The sequence below is a fragment of the Urocitellus parryii genome, chromosome 14, assembly GCF_045843805.1.
Source record: "Urocitellus parryii isolate mUroPar1 chromosome 14, mUroPar1.hap1, whole genome shotgun sequence".
In the NCBI taxonomy this organism is placed as follows: domain Eukaryota; kingdom Metazoa; phylum Chordata; class Mammalia; order Rodentia; family Sciuridae; genus Urocitellus; species Urocitellus parryii.
In genome coordinates, this window is record NC_135544.1 from 55,924,435 (window position 1) to 55,943,377 (window position 18,943).

Here is an 18,943-nt window from a genome sequence, read left to right on the forward strand (position 1 = left end):
TAAAAACGGCCAAGGACCTGATGTTGTCCCTCAACGGAAGGGTTAAACAAGATGCCGTCTATCCATACAGTGGAACATTTTTAACAAGGACAATCCAAGTTCTGCCACATGGATGAACCTCAGGAACAGCATGCTTCATCCAGGAAGCCACTCACAGAAGACTGCATTCCAGAGGTGGCAAATCCAGACACGGGTGCAGGGGAGTGGCTGCCTGGGGTGCAAGGGAGGGCATACCTGTGGATTCTTTATGGGATGTTGAAATGTCCTAAAATTATACTGTATTGATGGATGTACAACCATAATTATACTGTATTGATGAACCATAATCTTAAATGAATGAATTTTATGTGAACTATATCCAATAACGCTATTAAAGAAGTTCATAGTCTACACATGTAAACTTACACTAGGTGTTCCAAAAAGCTATATTGATATAACTAATGACTCAAAAAGTTCTCCAGTTAAAGGTCAAATAGACTTTAAACCCAGGAATACCTCCAAAAAACTCACATTAACAATTCAAAATTCCAAATGCATAATAATTGACTTTATTGTCATCAACACATGATCTATATAACACCTTTCAATTCTTCCCGTTATCAAAGTACCCATAATTTTCTGAGGAATGGGGCATTTCACTTCCTGGGGCCTCTTGAGGCAGCCAGAGACTAACTTGCATGTGTCTAGAGGCTTAGAGCCACTCCTCTGCAGGCTCAGTCTGAGGACATGGGAAAGGACATAACGAGAGGGTTCTTTAGAAAATAGCATTGCTCCCACTGCTTAGTCAGCTGGGTAGAGCCCAGACACCTGCACCCTTAGACAAACTCCCCGCGGATGAGACAGGGCCAGCTCAGGAGCTCTAGTCTGGTAGATCCCTCCTTGCTCACTGACAGGAGGGGGTCAGGAATGAGAGGGCTACTCTTCTCTTGCTGCATCTTCATAGATATTCTTGATTTCCCGCAGCTGTACCTCTTGCAGCAGGATAAATTAGAAGTGATAACCTCTGAAGAGTCGGAATGCAGTGATCATGCGGCTCACACATCAAGCTCACACAAAACACAAGTTTTGTGTTCTGGTGGGATGATGCAGAATAGTGAGCGTGTCTTTGAAAGTCTTTAAAATGTGATCTTTGTTCTATGGTCAAGAGAATAATGGAGTCTTAGGGTGATATGTAAATTGGCTTTCAATCAATACAAACATTACATACTTCCACCTTCCCAGAAATGGTCACCTTGTCGCTACCACGCATTCTGTGCACTCTGCCGCGTGAGCATTTGGACCCGTTTAGGCCCCAGAAAAGGTCGAGAAGCCCTCCCTCCAAACCTACATCATCTTAGAAATGCTTAAACTACTTCCACCCTCCACCCAGTAGTTCAAATGAGCTGCCGGAACGTAGTCCAATCAGCCCTTCAACTCTAAAGAGTGCAGGTTCCCTGGGGTCCTGTCTGTCCTCCCCAGGCAGTCAGGACACAAGGGCCCCTTCTCTGAAGCCTCAGTTGGTCTGGGCAACTCTGGTGTCAGAACCGTGGAAGTTCAGCATCTTCGTCACCAACTCTGGAAGATCAATGTCGTGTCTCCACCCCCAGTCCTTCCGGGCATTGCTGTCATCCAAGTTCATGGGCCAGCTATCCGCTAGGGAGAGAGGTTATTCAGACTCTGGATTTGCCGAAGTTCTACAGCGTTTTATGTGAAGGTTGATTGTACAAGGAACAAAAAAAGCAGAACATCTACTATACACACAGTCACCCTCTTGGAAGGTCAGACTAGACAACTACTGTCTGACATTGATTTTCATGTTAAAACTCCTCTCTCTCTCATATATATATATATATATATATATATATATATATATATATACACACACACACACACACACACACACACACATAAATATATATGATATATATCATATATTTTATCACATATATAATATATATTATATCATATATTATATATATATCTATATCTTAAATCAATATATAAAATTATATATATATAATTTTTTTAAACCAAAGATTGAACAGGGACACTCGACCACTGAGTCCCATCCCCAGCCTTTTTTTTTTTTTTTTTTAAATTTTGTTTAGAGACAGGGTCTTGCTGAGTTGCTTAGGGCCGCACTAAGTTGCTGAGGCTTTGAACTTGTGATTCCTCCTGTCTCAGCCTCCAGAGCCACTGGGATTTCAGGCATGCACCACTGTGCCCAGCAAAACCTCACAGTTCTTAAGGGGGGAATCTTATACCCAAGGAGGAAAGTTAAATTAAAAAATGGCGGTTAAAGTATGTGAAAACTTAGGGCTGCTCCCATACTTTCTCAGTTGCTTCCTTTTCCCCCTTGTTTTGCATTTAATCTGTAAGATGCTGCTGAGCCATTCCCTTGGAATGGAATCATTTTACCCACTTAGATCATATTTCAAAAATCAAAGCATCTGCTAACCAGCTCAACAGCAGCTGATTCTGTAGCACGCATCTCGGCCCTGGGGTGAGAGCTGCGGGCTCCTCGGCCTTCCCTGGCTGACGTCCTCAGGACTCATGGTGCATGCCAAAGCTCAATTTTGACTGTGCTGGTTGGCAGTGGTTGACCCACCTATGGCCTGCCGCATAGGGTCCACCTGGTAGGTGATCTGGAACTCCGGCAGGTGCCTGCGGACCTCCTGGGCCAGCTCCCCAGGGGTGAAGCTCATGGCGCTGATGTTGTAGGTCCTCAAGGAGAGAGACTCTGCGGGTGCATTCATGACCTCCAGAGTGGCCCTGAGGCAGTCGCTGATGTACATCATCGGAAGCCTGGTGTTGGCCTTCAGGTTGCACTCAAATTTGCCCCTCCTTGTGGCCTCGTGGAAAATATGGACTGCGTAGTCTGAAAGAGAATCCGTCTGTGGGTTTTTCTTATGTCAAAACCATGCAGGAGCCTCTTGGACCAAGGCAGCAGCTCTGTAATGTTTTAGTCCCAGAACTCTTCAGGCTCTTAAAAATGTGGGACTCCCAGAGATTTGACCCATGCAGGCTCTATCAAGATTTACTGTCTGACACAGGTAAATGAAAATTTTTAGAATGTAAACCAGTAAGTTCTAAAATGATATGAATAACCTATTACATATTGATACGTGTGATACTTTATGGGGAAAAGAACATCATTTTCAAACAAAGAAAGGTTACTGAGAAGAACAATCTGTTGTACATTTTAAGAAACTCTGGAGCTGGGTGCAGTGGCGCACGCCTGTAAATCCCACTGGCTCAGGAGGCTCAGACAGGAGGATTGTGAGTTCAAAACCAGCCTCAGCAAATTAGCGAGGCCCTAAGCAACCTAGCAAGACCCTATCTCTAAATAAAATACAAAAAAGGGCTGGGGTTGTGGCTCAGTGGTTAAGTGCTCCTGAGTTTAATCCCTGGTACAAAGAAGGAAGGAAGGAAGCAAGGAAGGAAAGAAAGAAACAAAACTCTTGGGTTTAGCAGGAGATAGCTGAAGCATCTACCAGCTTCTACATTCAGCCTGTTCTGCTGTAGCACACACCTCTGGGAAACTCTATGGTGGCTTGAGCGGGGGAAGGAAAGTGGCTAATAATGTCCCTGTACTGGTATGGGTAGTGTTGACCCCTGGATTCCTTGAAAGAATCTCAAGGATGCTCAGAGGCCCCTGAGCCATACTTGAAGAGGCTCCACATGAAGGTAGGAGCTTTTCTAAAGTGACCAAAACCAAAGTCACCTTTAAAGTCCCTCAGGTTTTGTCAAATAGCTTTTATACTACACCTCAGGACCACTGAATGGGGAGGATCCCGACATGACGGTTGCTGAATGTCACGCACGCCTGAGTCCAAAATAGCACTACTTAGGCCCTTTTCAAATGTGCAATGTGCAGGGTCCATTCCAGCCAGCTGTTCTCTATTAAGAAACAAGGGCTGTATTCAAGGAAGCTGATGGGGGTCTTCTACATCTCGAGTCACACATCTGTCCTCGAGCAGTGTCTGTTTCACCCCAGCACTGTGGTGACAATGCCAAGCTGACTGCCAGCTCCTGCATTGCCCTGAGCAAGGGCAAGTCAATAGGGTCTGCTGTGCAGAAGAGCACACACCTGGGAGAAGGCAAAGAAGTTGCAGGTGTTCCTTACACACTAGAGACAGGGCCGTTCACCACCAAGGAGACACTTCCCGGCAATAAGTGAGCCTATCTTACACATAAAAGAAATCAGAAACCCTTCTTACCAGTTGTTCCTCCCCCAGGCTCCGAGTCAGCAGAAATGATCCCAGGGTACCGCAGGCAGCGGAAATCTAACCCGTACCGGTAATAATAGTACTATGAAAAAGAGACAGCTGACTCAGAAAAGGATCTTTAAATCAGATAGAACAAAGCCAAACATTTTTTTAAGTTTTTTTCTTTTTCCAAATATCATTCCATACAGCTATATTAAAATATTCCTAAAGAAAATGAAGAGTTTAGAACTTCCTAGAGTCATTCACTCATCTTGAACACTCTTCTGTCTTTATCCCAGAGAATCACCGTCGTGGGGACCCAGCAACTCTGCCAACAACAACCCAGCCTCCAGCAGGGGTCTGCTACCTTTCACTGCCCTGAGCCTGAGGGTTCATCTGCTCATGCAGCCTGGCAAAGAGTGGAGGGGAGGGCAGAGGCCAGAGCATGGCCAGACCCAGCAGCCGAAGGATCAGATGTTGACTCGGATTTACTATAGAGGCCAGGCACCTGGTGCACACCTGTGATCCCAGCAGCTCAGAGGCTGAGGTAGGAGGACCCAGAGTGCAAAGCCAGCCTCAGCAACTTAGTGAGGCCCTAAGCAACTCAGTGAGACTATGTCTCTAAATAAAATACAAAAAGGGCTGGAGGATGTGGCTCAGAGGATGAGCACCCCTAGGTTCAATCCCTACCAAAAAAAGATAAAAGAAAAGAAAAAGATACTATAGCGATATAAAGACAGAGTAGAAAAAAAAAAAAAGCTTGAGGTTTTCCAGAACACAAAGTCATCAGTAATAACTCCGGGCACTGGTCGCCTAAAAGAGTGGTGCTCAGGAACAAGGCTACAGCAAGCAAAGGCTTCGGAGCCACTTACCGGAGCCACTTACCGTTCAGGAAGTGCCAGGCCACAGGGGGTCCTTAGGTGCCGGCCACTTGGCAAACACAGCAGGGAGGTGGGGGTGGGGGAGGGGGAGGGGCTAGCTCCCCAGGACGAAATCCGCAGGTGCTCCCTCGGTCACTCCAGGCAGAGTGGGAAAGGAAACTGAAGGGAACAGACCTGCCGCGGGGCAGCAGCCTCCCAGGGGTGCTTACCTCTCCCATGAGCTCCATGTGCACCTTGGACACCCCGTAGATGGTCCTGGGCCTCTGGGTGCAGAGGTCAGGGGCTGGGTTTCTGGGAGAGGTAGGTCCAAAAACTGCGATGGTGCTGGGCACAAACAAGCGCAGGTGGTACTCGGTCGCGATGTCCAGGACGTGGTGCAGCCCTGAGGGGCAGGGTCATCAGAACCGCAAGAACCTCTCTCGCCGAGGAGTGAGGGGCGGCAGAGCGGACCAGGCGGGCCGGACACTCACCAGTGATGTTCACGGCTCGGGCCAAGGGCACGTTGGCCTCTCCAGCGGCGCTGAGCAAAGCGCTGTAATGGAACAGCCAGGTGATCCGGTGGTTGACCACGATCTCCCGGAGCCGCTTGTAATCCAGGACATCGGCATAAATGAAGGGGCCTACAGAACACAGGCGAGCAGGTGGGGATCTGAGGGGCCAAGCAGCCCACACACCTGGTGAATCCCGCTGGGATCCGCAGGTAATCATAGCTGGTGCTCCTACAAGGAACTAAGCCCCAGGTGTAGTTCACCTTCTCTTAGCCTTGGAGGTAGACACATTTAACCTGTGAGGAACCTGAGGCACAGAGAAGTTCAGCAGCTGCCAGGGGTCAAACAGAAAACAAGTGGAAGGAGTCGGGTCACCACTGGGCATCTGCCACCCCCTCCCTAGGCGTCACTGCTGATGCCAACTCCAGCTCCCTGGTCACCTCATTCTACTTTCAAGCTGCAGATTTCAAAAGAAATAGAGAAGTGGATTTTTAACCATCCACTTGGTACAGAAGAATCCTAAGTCATCAGTTCTAATTACACAGGAGGCAGAGACGATTCTGCTTAAGGCCAACAGGAAGGCCACCCACACCCCCCAGCAGCTTGCTAATCTGCCCAGGACACATAGAAAAAGGCCAACTCTGAACCAGGAAGGACTGACAGACAGGATGGAATGCTTATGAGGCAGTAGACAACTTCACAAGAGGAGCTTGAGTATTTGTGTGTGTGCGTGCCATAGCTTAAGAGCAATTCTACCTTATAACATCCCAATTAATATCTCTAAGTTTTTAAAGTTCTTTTTCCTCATCATAGAACTTGATCTGTTTGTCTACTCTGAGCCAGTAAGTTAACTAAAAATTCAAAAGACAGGAATCCAAGTTTTTATTCCAATGATATCACTCCAAATTATATCAAAAGATATTATTTTGAAACATCAAATGATTTAATAGCTGCTGCTATTCAAGTGGTTAAAAAAAAATTCCAGCAGCATTAGAAATATCAAATACTTTTAAGTGGCACAATGTGTCTCGATAACTTTCTTTGATCCACATACCTGGATAGGGGCTGTCGTGCACACTGATTCCATGAACCACATCTTTAACCACACTTTGAAAATTAAAATAAATATAGCAGCAAGGCTATCGATCACTTACCACGATGTAAGACATAATTGGGGGGCTTCTTTATGTCTGACAAAATCACATTTTCCTCCCCAAATTGTTTCCTAAAGGGAAAATCAAAACACAAGTCAGCAACCTGGAGGATATAACAGCTTCTGCAAAAAAAAAAAAAAAGAAAAAAAATCTTTTAAAACAGAAGCAGCCTCCTTCCTCCTCACCTGGGACACACCTTGCTTCCCTCATGCTCAGGCCCCTTCCCACCCAGCCTCATCTTCTGTTTCTCTTCTCACCCCACTGTCAACGCTATGTCTGTCACCGGGTTCTCCCCAGCATCCCTGTCACTGGACTTCTAAGTCAGAAGCCCAATTCGGGGAAAGTTCCAACGATAGGTCTGGACACTTGTTCCAACCAACAAAATGTGGACTCTGACTGGTGAAGAGCAGGAGAGGACTGGAGTGGGCACAGCTGCAGCAGGAGGACCAGCCCCATCTTCAGGAGCACCGGCCCGGGCTCCCTTCCCGGGTTATAGACAAAGGAACAAAAGAACCGAGCCCAGTCAAGCAGTGCTGGTCAGACTGTGGTCTGGCTGATCGTCGTCTCAGGACTGGTTAGAGGGGCTTGTCAGGGTTAGTGGTAAGAGAGTTGCTGTTCCCTAAAGGGTGGTTTTGACTCACCACAAGATGTTTATCAGTCTTGTTCCTACAATCCAAGGAGACAGATGCAAAATGGAACCGAGATGCTAAGATGTAAAAAATCATCTGCAGGCTCAAGTCAGTGAGTGAAGTGTTTTTAACCTAAGCCGCCTGTAAGTCCTGCTACATCTCTAGAGGGACACAGTTTTGTCCCACTCTCTCCAAATCCCACACGGTTCCTTTCCAGTTTCTAAAAATGCTTCCCTCTGACCCCAAGCAACTAAAAGCCAAATCCATCTGGGACGAGTCCCACTTTGCCTAAGATAGGACAAAGATGGCAAAGGGCCAGTGTGAGCAAGAGTCAAGGGCCTGCCTGGGTCTGTGACATCAGGAGGCAAAGCAAAATGTGATTTAAACAGCAACATAGGTGCCATATCTTAAAAATGGGAAGGACAAGAGGCAGGAGGAGATGGTTAAATGGTGCTAGAGAAAAACTGTACTTAGGAACTCAGGTTTCAAATATCAAGTCTTTAAGGCTCTTACCTTAAAAGGTTAGCAAGCCCCACTCCCAGCTGGCCAAGACCCCCTAGACAAAAAAGGAAAAACAACAGTGAAACTTCAGAAACCTGTGAGTTCAGGGATTCCCAGAATGTCATGAACAAACCGACTGTTTCTCAGCCTGGGAGGATGAGATGAAGTCCTGGGTTCAGCCGATGCCACTCTACTGACTGTGCCACACGGTGCGGCACTCAGAACATGGAATGACGGCCACCCGGCCAGGACAGAGGCCAAGACAGACACAGATGCCCCAGCCAAGGGGGTGTCTCAGCAGAGGAGAGGGGGAGGAGGAGCCAAAGCTCATGTGCTTCAAGTACCAAGGACATTCACCACCAGCCTTGGCACACCTTCCATTCTCACTGAGCTGGGCTAGGAAGGGCAAGGGGGCGGCAGCAAGAAGTCCTTTGAGAAGAGGGCAGACAGAAAAAACACTCAACGGGGAGCCACCAGGAAAGTGAAAACTGGGTGGCATCCGTTTCCTAATTTGCAGACTCAACAAAGGCATGGATAATACGGCATCAGGATCCCACTAGAATGCATCATGATAACGCATCAATAGAAAATGTCGAGGGGGAAAGCCATGGTTAGGGACAGGAAAGCCAGGGAGCTGGGAGCACATCTGGGAGGACTCCGTAAAGATCACAGGGGAGACACCCAAGCAGCAGAAGGGATTTCCTGCCAGCTCCTATTACTATGGCCCCCAAACCCTGGACATGCTTCATGAGGGGGGTGGCAGAGAGTGAGAAAACCACACACACACACACACCCTGTGAGGAAAGTGGGAGGACAGTGATGCAGAGCCAATGGAAGAAACCTGGCAGAGGAGGAGGAAATAAAACCTGTCAATCAAATGAGAGCGGGGCTTGGGCCAGGGGCAGCACGAAGTCTACGGTGAGAAGGTGCAGGATCAGGGCTGGCATATTCAAGGTAGGGCATCTGGTGACAGTGAGGTCAATGGCAGTGAGGTCCCAGGACAGATGCTAACTTACCTGCTGCAGCGCCTTGTTTCCCAAGGCCCCGGGCCTGGTGACAGGATAGCACATCACATGTTCCAAAACCAAAGGCAGCTACGCAGAGCAGCACCAAGAAGGTGAGATTCAAGCCAAGACAGGGAGAAGAGGAAGAGGGAGAAAATCCAACCTGTAATCAGGATCCGCGGAGGGTCTGCTTCAGAGGAGGCGGCAGAGTGGAAGCTGGCATTCTCTGGGATCTGCGAAGAGGAGTTGCCAAGACACCGGACTGGCAGGACAGACATCCAGCAGCTGCGGAGAGGCCTCTGCACTGCTCCACGGGCCACAGCCACATGCCTCAGTATCCTGATGATCTGCATTTGCTTTTCAAATGTGCTGCAGGAAAAGGGAGCAGAGTCCACTAGGTAACCTTTCCTTCTTCCAGCCCCTGGAAAGAGCTCCTTAACTGAAATTAACAATATGATCCTCAGCTAATGAGCACAGCCCTGTTTGGGATTCAGGATTTGCATGAAGAGACTGCTGAGCTGGCCGCAGGAAGCCAGTCCAGGGCCTGCTGTGAGTCAGGCCCCTGCGATAAAGGCATGAAAAGTTGCTCACACAAAGGCCAGATTCCTCACAGTGCTGACAACAGGTCCTACCGCAGAGAGCCACCAGCACCGAGAAGAGCCACAGTTTATCTTCAGCCTGTCCCCGCACCATCTGAGGTGACAAAACAGGCCCCAGACTAAATAATGGTGCCCTGCTAATCTGGTACTGACACTTGGACATTCTCTTTAAAATAAACCAGATGAGAAAAGCAGATGGCGAGAGAAAGAGGCCCCCGCAACCTGCGAGGAGTTCTTGTTGTGCTGCCATCTCTGTAGAAAGGTCTCTTACAAAAAGTCATTTCTCATTGCTGCTAAAATCACTAGCATGTGTCTGATTCAGTCCAGCTCCACCACAGAATCAGTCCTGGCCTTGACAGGTCCGGGTGGTGCCAAGAGGTGTGGCTTGAGACATGGGTCCCCTTTTCCATCCTGACTGGTACACCCAGGAGGCTCACCAGGGTCAACCACAGCCACCGCTTGCCTGCAGGTTCTGACACCAGTCCCCACACTCCCTAAAGGCAAATGGGTGACATGCTGGCATGTGGACCTGCAACCTCCACCTCTGTGCTGCCATCAGCTGTCCCCTCGCCAGGAGGGTGAAGTCCTCGCAGCCAACTCTGGTGTCCCACCCCTCACAAAGTGGTAACTGGGTTAAGATTCCAACCATCTTCTATTTTGCATTATGGAGGGAAAAAAGTAGACCACATCTACTTTATTTCTAGTGTCATCCTTGAGTGTCTCAGTGGCAGAGGATTTCTGGCAGTCCAACCCAGACCAGGTTCCAGTGAGGGGAAAACAAAAGAAGACCAGCTTCCAGGGAGCGCTTTCACACCCCAGGTGAGCCCCTGGGGGGCGTTGTTCTTTAGCACACAGTCTTACTGAAAGTTCTTCCTCCGTCCCCCATGCCAATCCAACAAATGAGGACAGTTTTGAGAAAAAAGAAAAAAGTTTCATGGCTTTGCTAACAAAGAAGAAGCACAGAGGACTCCAGTCTAGGGCTGTGGTCCTGACCCCCAGGAGGAACTGGGCTTTTAAAGAGGTGACTGGAAGGCATGCATCCCAGACTTCAGAGTGAGCTGGTTCTTAGATCTCTGGTGCCACCTGGAAGTCTGATTGCCTTCGTTCCCATGGTGTGTGAGCTCAAGGACAGGGGACTGGAATGGGAAGAAGGGCACTCTCAGTTCCCCCTGGGTGGGGGGTGGGGAGAAGAGAAGGGGGGAAATAAGCCACAGCAGCAAAGTATGAAATGGATAAAAGCATGAAAATGTTACAATGGAAAAAGGTGCTTGGAATCCCAGGGGCTTCTGCTGGGTCCCCAGCTCTACCCAGGGCCCAAGGTCCTTCACCCAGGTCAACTCCTAAATGACCCACACAAGAACCTTTGCTGTGTGCGCGTCTCTAGCTTTACTTTACATTCGAAGCCTGGTGTCAAGGACCAGCCATGTGACAGGAAAGACCAAGACTCTCTCAAACACCCTCAGGGGCCCACTGTGGGAAATCTTCCCTGCAGCCATTGCTGGCACCTGAGACCGGGCAAGAACTCTGATCCTAGAGGGACCCATTTCAGCAAGTTGAAAGGGAGACTGAGGAAGCCCAGAGATGACTGGATTTCCCAGAACATTTGAAACTCAGGGACAATTTCCAACTCCCCAAAGCAAAATAATGAATAGCCACGGTCCAAAGTTGTGTTTGTTTTTGTTTTGTTTCAGTTCAAAAGACTAGAGTCAAGGAAAAGCAAACGTGAGATACCAAATAGGTACCTCTCTGTTAGTCTTCCATTCCCCACAGGGAGAAGTGTGTGCCCCTCCCACCCCAGAAGCTCTTAGCACTATCCCATTTACCCTCAGAGCCCACCTGCCCCCCAGCACCCAGTTCTCACCACAGCTGCACGTGGCTCATTGCAAGGTTCCTTTAACAACCTCCACCTGTGCACAGCATGGCTTTTCCAAGTCCAGATTGTTATCTTGCTATAGACACACTGAATTTAAGTCACATGCCACATAAATAAGTTCCAGTCAACAATGGGTCATACACACGCGATGGTTCAGAAGCCAAGAGTGACATTGCAGTCATCTTTATGGAAGTGAACTGGATATATCATGTCCCCACAGCAACAAAATCACCTAACTTCGCGTTTCCCACGACGGGTCCCCATTCCTCAGCAGTGCATGGTGCTCTTCAGGCAGCAGCTCACGTTCTTTAGTCCTTCACACTCTCAAAAATTAAAGACTTGGAAGGGCAGCAGAATACAACAGACACTACTTTGGCAGTATGTAAAAAAGTGGATGTGGAACCGATGTGAATCTGCAATCTGTATATGGGGTAAAAATGGGAGTTCATCATCTGCTTGAATCAAATGTATGAAATATGATATGTCAAGAGCTTTGTAATGTTTTGAACAACTAATAATAAAAAATATAAAAAAATAAAAACTCCCAAAAAAATAAATAAATAAAGACTTGTGTGGGTTGATCTATCAATATTTACCTTGACAGAAATCAAGACCGAAAAATGCCGCCGGGTGCAGGGTTGCACGCCTGTAATCCTGGCAGCTTGGGAGGCTGAGGCAGGAGGGTGGTAAGTTCAAAGTCACCCTCAGCAACAGTGAGGCCCTGTCTCTAAATAAGATACAAAATTGGGCTGGGGATGTAGCTCATGGCCAAGTGCCCCTGAATTCAATCCCCAGTACCCACCCTCCCAAAAAAGCTTAACTTTTTATTGATTTACTTAAAAATAAATGTTAACATACACATTATGTCATTGGTCCATTCCTCTCACTGACATCTGTCTTAACTGAGGACAGCTGCTTTCCCATCTCTGAGCTTTGATTGAAGCACATAGAGAAAATAGAACACCACAAAGTAGTGGGCAAGGGCCTAATGTTTTCTCGACCTTTGCAGATAATTCTGGACATTCATCATTGATAGGTCTCCAAAACTCAAAGGTTAACTTACTTTCAACCTTTCCTGAAGGTCAGTTGCAATGTGGAAGCTGAAATCTTATCTCCCAATGAACCTTTTGTACCTGGTTATATATGAAAGCCTATCTGCCTATCTCACTTTGAGGATATCTTAGTCCTGCACAACCTTGTAACTTCATGCACTGGTCTCCTGGAAAATCCTAGATCTCTGAGTTAGGCATATCTTCCAAACCAATGTCAACATGCTTCTCTATACCAGAAAGTCACACTGGCTGGTGTCGCCACTGATCCCAATGGGAAATTCCTATGAAGTGGGAAGCTGTCAAGCTCACAAGGTGAGTTGGCAGCAAACACTTCAGCCATCTCCTTGCAGTGACTGGCTCACTTAGTTCCTTCTTAGAATCTATCTGCCAATTACCCAGGTATAGAAAAACCATGTTTGCCATCCACCTTTCAAGCAAAAATGGCATCTATGAAGAAAAGTGGCCAGTTCAGCTCGCACATCAATCCCATGAACACATCACGCTAGGCATCTGTCACACTTAGATGGCAACAGAAGAGCTTTATAGGCACTTCCATTCACCACCCGGCACACCAAACAGACACGCAGTCAGAATCAACACTTAATGAAATTATGTGTTCTTGATGAAACCATACACAGGATTAAGGCAAAGCTGGTAATGAAGGTGACACTTTGGGGTGCTGGGGACCAAATCAGGACCTTGTGCATCCTAAGCACATGTTTTGCCACTGAGCTACACCAAAGAAGTGTTTCCTGTCATGACTGCAAATTCCTCCATTTGCAAGGCAAAAAACACACCTCTCCCTCTGTCACACCACCAACACCATCAGTGTTCATGTTTACAGCTAGATCTTGGTACTTTACCACCGGGAAATGGTGGTGTGGTGATTTCTTTTAGTGCCTTTTCCTCCAATCAGGCTTTCTGTGAGTTTTCCCAGCCAATACAACTTAACAATCTATGCTGTTTGATACTTCAATAGCTTATTTTCTCGTCTGAAAAGCTGGAATGGATAATTTGGGGCTTCACAGCGCTCACCCACCTACAGTTAAGCCATTCAAGTCCTTTTTCTTTAGAGGTCTCTGAATGGGTCTCAAAATGATGCTACCAGCTCCGCAATCCCATTTGGAAGGTAAACTAGAGGTAAAGCAAAGGGTGTTTCCGTCGCTTCTCATTTAGCTTTGCCCATTTCTTTGGGGTAAATTTCTCCCTTCCATGAGTCAGGGAAGGTACCGATTTGTCCGTTTCATTTGTCTGCACTTTTAGGGACACAGATGGTACAGGTGTGAATTGAAAACATTCAATTCCTCTTGTACACCAATAATCTATTGTTCTTAATTATAGAATGTATACATTCATATCCTTGTTTCAGAATAAATTATCATTAAATTCAGAAATAATTTGATACCATTTAAAAATTTAGAAAATCTTCAAACCAAGACTACAAAGTATGTATTTTTTGTTGTTTTCTTCCATGTAGATACAGGAAAACTCTGGGACTTGAAGTCACAGAGATAGGAGTAGATATTGGTGATGACAGCTAATAAACACAGCAGAAACGCTAAGCACAAACTATGTTCATCTCTGAAAACACACATTGGTAACCCCAAAGCTGCCACCTTAGAAGTGTCTAGAAACACAAGACTACACAAGCACACATGTTGTTAGCCATTGAGCAAAAATTCAAGTCACATAGCCTCTGGGAAACTCCACCATATACTTCTGAGAAAGGATGAAAACGTCAAGTCTAAGTTCTTAATATCAAATAAAATTCAAAAATAGTTCTAAAATAGTTTTAATCTCATATCAACCCTAAAGAAGTTCATGGGGGTTCTCAGTGTTCCCCAGATTATACTTTGAGAACATCTATGATTAAGTAAAACTTGTTTTTCCAGCTAGTAATTAAATTTATAGAGAGAAACCATCAAAGAAGATTCTTAATTCCTCCCTCTGAAAGATCAGATGACAGGCTGCAGCCTGTCCCTCCTGAGAACTTGTTTGATTGCACAGGATAAAGGCCAACAGACTCTCCCTCAAGATAATGGGGCAACTTCCCAGGCCTCTCTGGGGTCCACTGCTCCGCTCCCTCCATCTCCAGCAAGCACCAGGGCAGGACCCTGAGACAGCCCTGCCATCAGAGAGGCAGTGATGGATACAGCCGCAGGCTCAGCTGGCTCCGGGGATGATTTGCACCTGGGCACCAGGGTCTCTAATATAGACTGGCTTCCTAGAGAAACAGGCCATGTTGGCTTTAGCTGTGAGCACTGCTGTGGTCCCCAACAGCAACTGATGGGTGTTAGTTCTAAACACCGTGTCTAAGAAGCAGCAGGAAACATCAGACTTGGTCTATATTACAATTAATCAAAAGGTCCCCGTTCTGGCAAAAAAAAAAAAAAAAAAAAATTTTGGTTCTCCCCCCCCCCCCCCCCGCTGAATTCCATGATTGTTTTGGAGATAGATAATTATGGTCCAGGAATATTCAAGTTCTCTTTGATATAGGTCCTTCTCCTGAGGATGCATCTTCAGTTTTCCTCCATATTCTCACTAATATGAAATAATCTCAAAACTCCCAGCTCTAAACATTCTTAGTCATGGAGACCAAATAGTATGAGTGATGCCTGCAGCACTTCAAGTATGACAATAGAAGGTGCCCCCTCCAATGCATGAAGGTGTGGTCGGCATACAGCCTGGAGTCTTATCCAGTCTTTAGAAGAAGGCGACCCAACCGTGCAGCCCGGAGAAGGCTTGTGGCCATGATGCTGAAAGAGATGAGCTGTCACTAAAGGGCAAGGCCCGCTTGCCTGGGTTAGAGAAGTCAGACATCAGAGACACCACTCTCAAGGTGTCTGCAGAGCCTAAGGGAGGAAGGACAGGAAATCAGTGTCTTATGAGTTCAGAATTTCAGTACTGTCACATGAAGGAGCGGCAGGACAGTGTCAGCACTCTTGACACTACTGTCCATGTGCTCAAAGACTCTCCCCGGATTGCAACCACAGTTAAAAACAAATTTAAGAACAATCCAGGGGCTGGGGATGTGGCTCAAGCGGTAGCGCGCTCGCCTGGCATGCGTGCGGCCCGGGTTCGATCCTCAGCACCACATACAAACAAAGATGTTGTGTCCGCCGAGAACTAGAAAATAAATATTAAAATTTTTCTCTCTCTCTCTCTCCCCTCTCTCCTCTCTCACTCTCTCTTTAAAAAAAAAAAAAAAAAAAAGAACAATCCAGCCTCAGGGCTGGGTTGTGACTCAGCAGTAGAGCGCTCATCTAGCTCGTGCAAGGCCCTGGGTTCAGTCCTTAGTACCACATAAATTAAATAAAGATATTGTGTCCAACTACAACTGAAATATAAATATTAAAAAAAACCACAATCCAGCCTCAAGAAGTGGTCTGGATATACGTATAATACTGAGTGTCACCAACCATCTGTGGGCTGTGTGTGGACTCTGTTGCACATAGTAGCCTCCTGAGAGGATAGGTCTGGCACTGGGCACTCCCAGGACCCTTGATGCAGGGGAACTTTTCTCTCAAGCTCTAAGATCCCACACACAGCACCTGAGATGGGTGTGACCTGCCTGTCAATCAACTTGCAAGACGTCACAAAGCAAGACTCTGTCCTTGAAACCTTATCCCTGCCTTGGAAGTACCGAGTTAAATAAACCACCAGAGTCATTTTATCTTTGATTGTTTAAGAACCTGTATGGACTAGATCTATCAGGGAATTTGCTTTTGTAGATATATTTCTGACTGTTTACGTTTTATTATTTGTTAATTATTTGAGATATTGAGATTTAGGGTGCCTATTTAGGGTGGCTTGGATTCCTCTGGGCAGAAGAACCCCCCAATGAGACACTGGCTGTCTTACACTGGAAAACTGAGGAGCTTTAAAAAAAAAATAGGCTCACCAGAGATCAAGGCTCCCCGGAGACACAGCAGACACCTGTCCTCTCCAAATCCAGGGCTCTTGCCCAGGTCCATTCCGGTCCCCATGGTTCTCTCCCTTCACTCTGCAAGCCTACTAAACCTGCTCTCCACTGCCTTCATCTTTCCTTGCAGTCTCTCTGGCTCCTCCAGGAGGGTTTGCTTCCTCTCTGCCTCCATTATCTGCTCCCCAAAGTGATGGCTCCCTGCTCTGCGCTCTTGAAACCACGGAAGGTCAGCCTTGCTCACCCCCAACCGAGACTGTGACCACGCCCACCTTCATTTCCTCTGGTTCTCCCATCAGTATGTTCCTCGGATTCAGCTTTATGGAGCCTTAACCATTACCCGGCACATTTGCGAGCCAGTCTCGTCTTTAAGCCCTTAAATCAAGGTATCCTCTTAATCATAATGACCCAAGTGAAAAATCAGGCACCTCCTAACTGTGGAGAGGTTTTAACCCTCACAGCCAACCCTGAAACTGGGGTCTTTTCCCATTTTTCAGGATCAAGTGACCGGTTCAAGATCAGGGCAGATGGCAGGTCAGCTGAATCCAAACCCTCTTTCCATTCCTCCTCAAGAGAAGAGATACCAAGAGGTACTTAAGAGAACAAAGAAGGAAACTCCCCAGTTCGCCTGGGGGGGGGGGCAGGTCGTCTTCACCCCTCCGCAGGAAAGCAGGGGCCAGCCTGGGTTCAAGACCAGTCGCCACCACTGCCCTGCTGCATGGGCCTGGATCCATGCCCCTGCCCAAACTCTTGTCCTCAGAAAGCGGGTAACAATAGTACCACCACGTGGAGAGTATCTAACAGGAGCAGTCAACTTGTGAAAAGCAAAAGGTTTTGTCAACGTCAGTTTCCACCCGAGTTAGCTTTTCCTTCTTGGTCGAGTCTGGGCTTCACGTGGTGACGGAGGAAAGCCAGGAAAAACCCGGGAAAACCTCCGGAAGCTATTGGAGCTGGAGGGTCTCAGAGGGAGGTGTTGGCTCTGCAGAGCGCGGGTCGCCACCCTCGCGTCCACCCCCGCCGGGGAAGGAGAGAGAGCACGGGGGGCAGCGGCAGCCGGGGAAGCGAGGACCTCAGCCTGGCCCCTCCGAAAGACTGGGCAAAACAGTTTGGTGGGAACAGACATGCCCGCTCCTTTCCCCTGGAGGATGAACCATTCCAAAAAGTGGAAGGAGCAGGTGGAGCGGCCTTCCCGCCCCGCGCCGGAGCCCACCTCTCAGCCCCCAGCCCGGTCCCCGCGCGCGCTGGCGGGAGCGCAGAGACTGCGGCGCGCAGCTGGCGGCCAGTTCCACGGACCCCGGCCAGCCCGGGCCGGGGGGCTCCGCGGTCTGCGAGAAGCCTCACTCCCCGGGACGGCCGCAGCAGGGGACACCTCTTGCACTGACCTTCCGACGCAGCCACCAAAGATGCTGCAAACGCGGCCACCCGACGGAGCAGCACGTGCGCGATCCCAGCACCACCAGCAGCGCGAGCGCCCGCCCGGCGCGGGCCTTTATCCTCTGGCGGCCCCAGCCCGCCCCGCCGCGAGCCAATCCTGGCTCTGCCCCCAGCCCGGGCGCGGCGCCAAGTCACCGGAGGAGGGCGCCGCTCGCCCGGCAAACCCTCCAGCCCGCCGCTCCGGCCCCGATCCCCGCGGCGCGCGTCCGGCGCTCTGGCCCGGGGCTCCCGCTCACACCTGGGAGAGTCTCAGGGACTGCAGGGCCTCGGCAGGGTCCCCACCGGCGTGCACGCGCGTCCTCCCGCGGAGACCCTGCCGGCCCTCGCGTCCGCGCGTGGGCACTGTCTGGTGTGGGCAACTGCGAGAGCTTCACTTGACATCCACACGCCCCTCCAGAGCCCGAGGGCACGAGCTCCTGCCGCGGTTTTGCGGCTTCCTCCGCAGTTGAGAGCGGGGAGGAAGGCCAGGCGCAGAGGGACCGCTGGAAACACCGGGTGGCCCCCAGGGCCACAAACTAGCCAAGTCAGCGTCACTTGGGAGCGTGCTGGTAATGCAGATTCTCCATCCCCACCCCAGCCCTGCTGAGTCAGAGCTCCTGGACCGTGGAACCCAGCGCCTGCAGCCAGGCAGAGGGACTCCGTAGTGAGAAACGGCTCTGGCGCTGGTTCTCAGACTCCACGCCGATTAGAAATCGCCTGAGGAGTTTTTGAACCTCCCGGTGCCTGAGCTGCTTGCCAAACCAGAGGACTCACGGGAAGGAGCCCAGGGGTAAGTATAAAAGTTCCTCAAGTGGTTCCAACGAATGGTCCAGGTTTCCAACCACTAGGGGCTTTAGTCAAGACCTGGTCCCTGACAAAGCAGCCACTCCCCAACCCACTAAATGGGGAAATCCGCACTTTAACAATATTTACAAGTGATGTGCCGGCCATTGGAATATGGGGACAGTTTAGGGTCTCTTCCAATATTCCTGACTAGGTGACAAAGATTGATTTCTCAGGGACTGAAAGGCCTATAGTTTCATTTTCTCTCTTCCTATGACAGTCTGATATGAAATTCTCAGTCCTCTCTCCAGGAGAGGCACTTCCTCTGGAATTCAGTCCTCACTGGGTGTCCATAAGAGGTCAGAGGCTCAGGTCTGAGGGGGCCTGTCCTGCCCAGGGACTTTGCTGTGACAGACTGGTTCTCCAGCCTTCCCTACAAGTCTAGATCTGACCCCAT

General features: G+C 48.7%; 1 protein-coding gene across 1 annotated transcript; it reads right to left on the reverse strand.

The window, feature by feature from the left end:
* Positions 1-1,492: 1,492 nt before the first annotated feature.
* Positions 1,493-18,943, reverse strand: LOC113189867 (L-threonine 3-dehydrogenase, mitochondrial-like). Its single transcript, XM_026398899.2, has 10 exons — positions 18,939-18,943; positions 17,501-17,962; positions 9,008-9,213; positions 7,853-7,895; positions 6,711-6,781; positions 5,539-5,688; positions 5,278-5,450; positions 4,200-4,290; positions 2,588-2,857; positions 1,493-1,632 (listed from the first exon to the last, which is right to left on the reverse strand). The coding sequence occupies exons 1-10, from the start codon at positions 18,941-18,943 to the stop codon at positions 1,493-1,495; spliced, it is 1,611 nt and encodes a 536-aa protein (XP_026254684.2).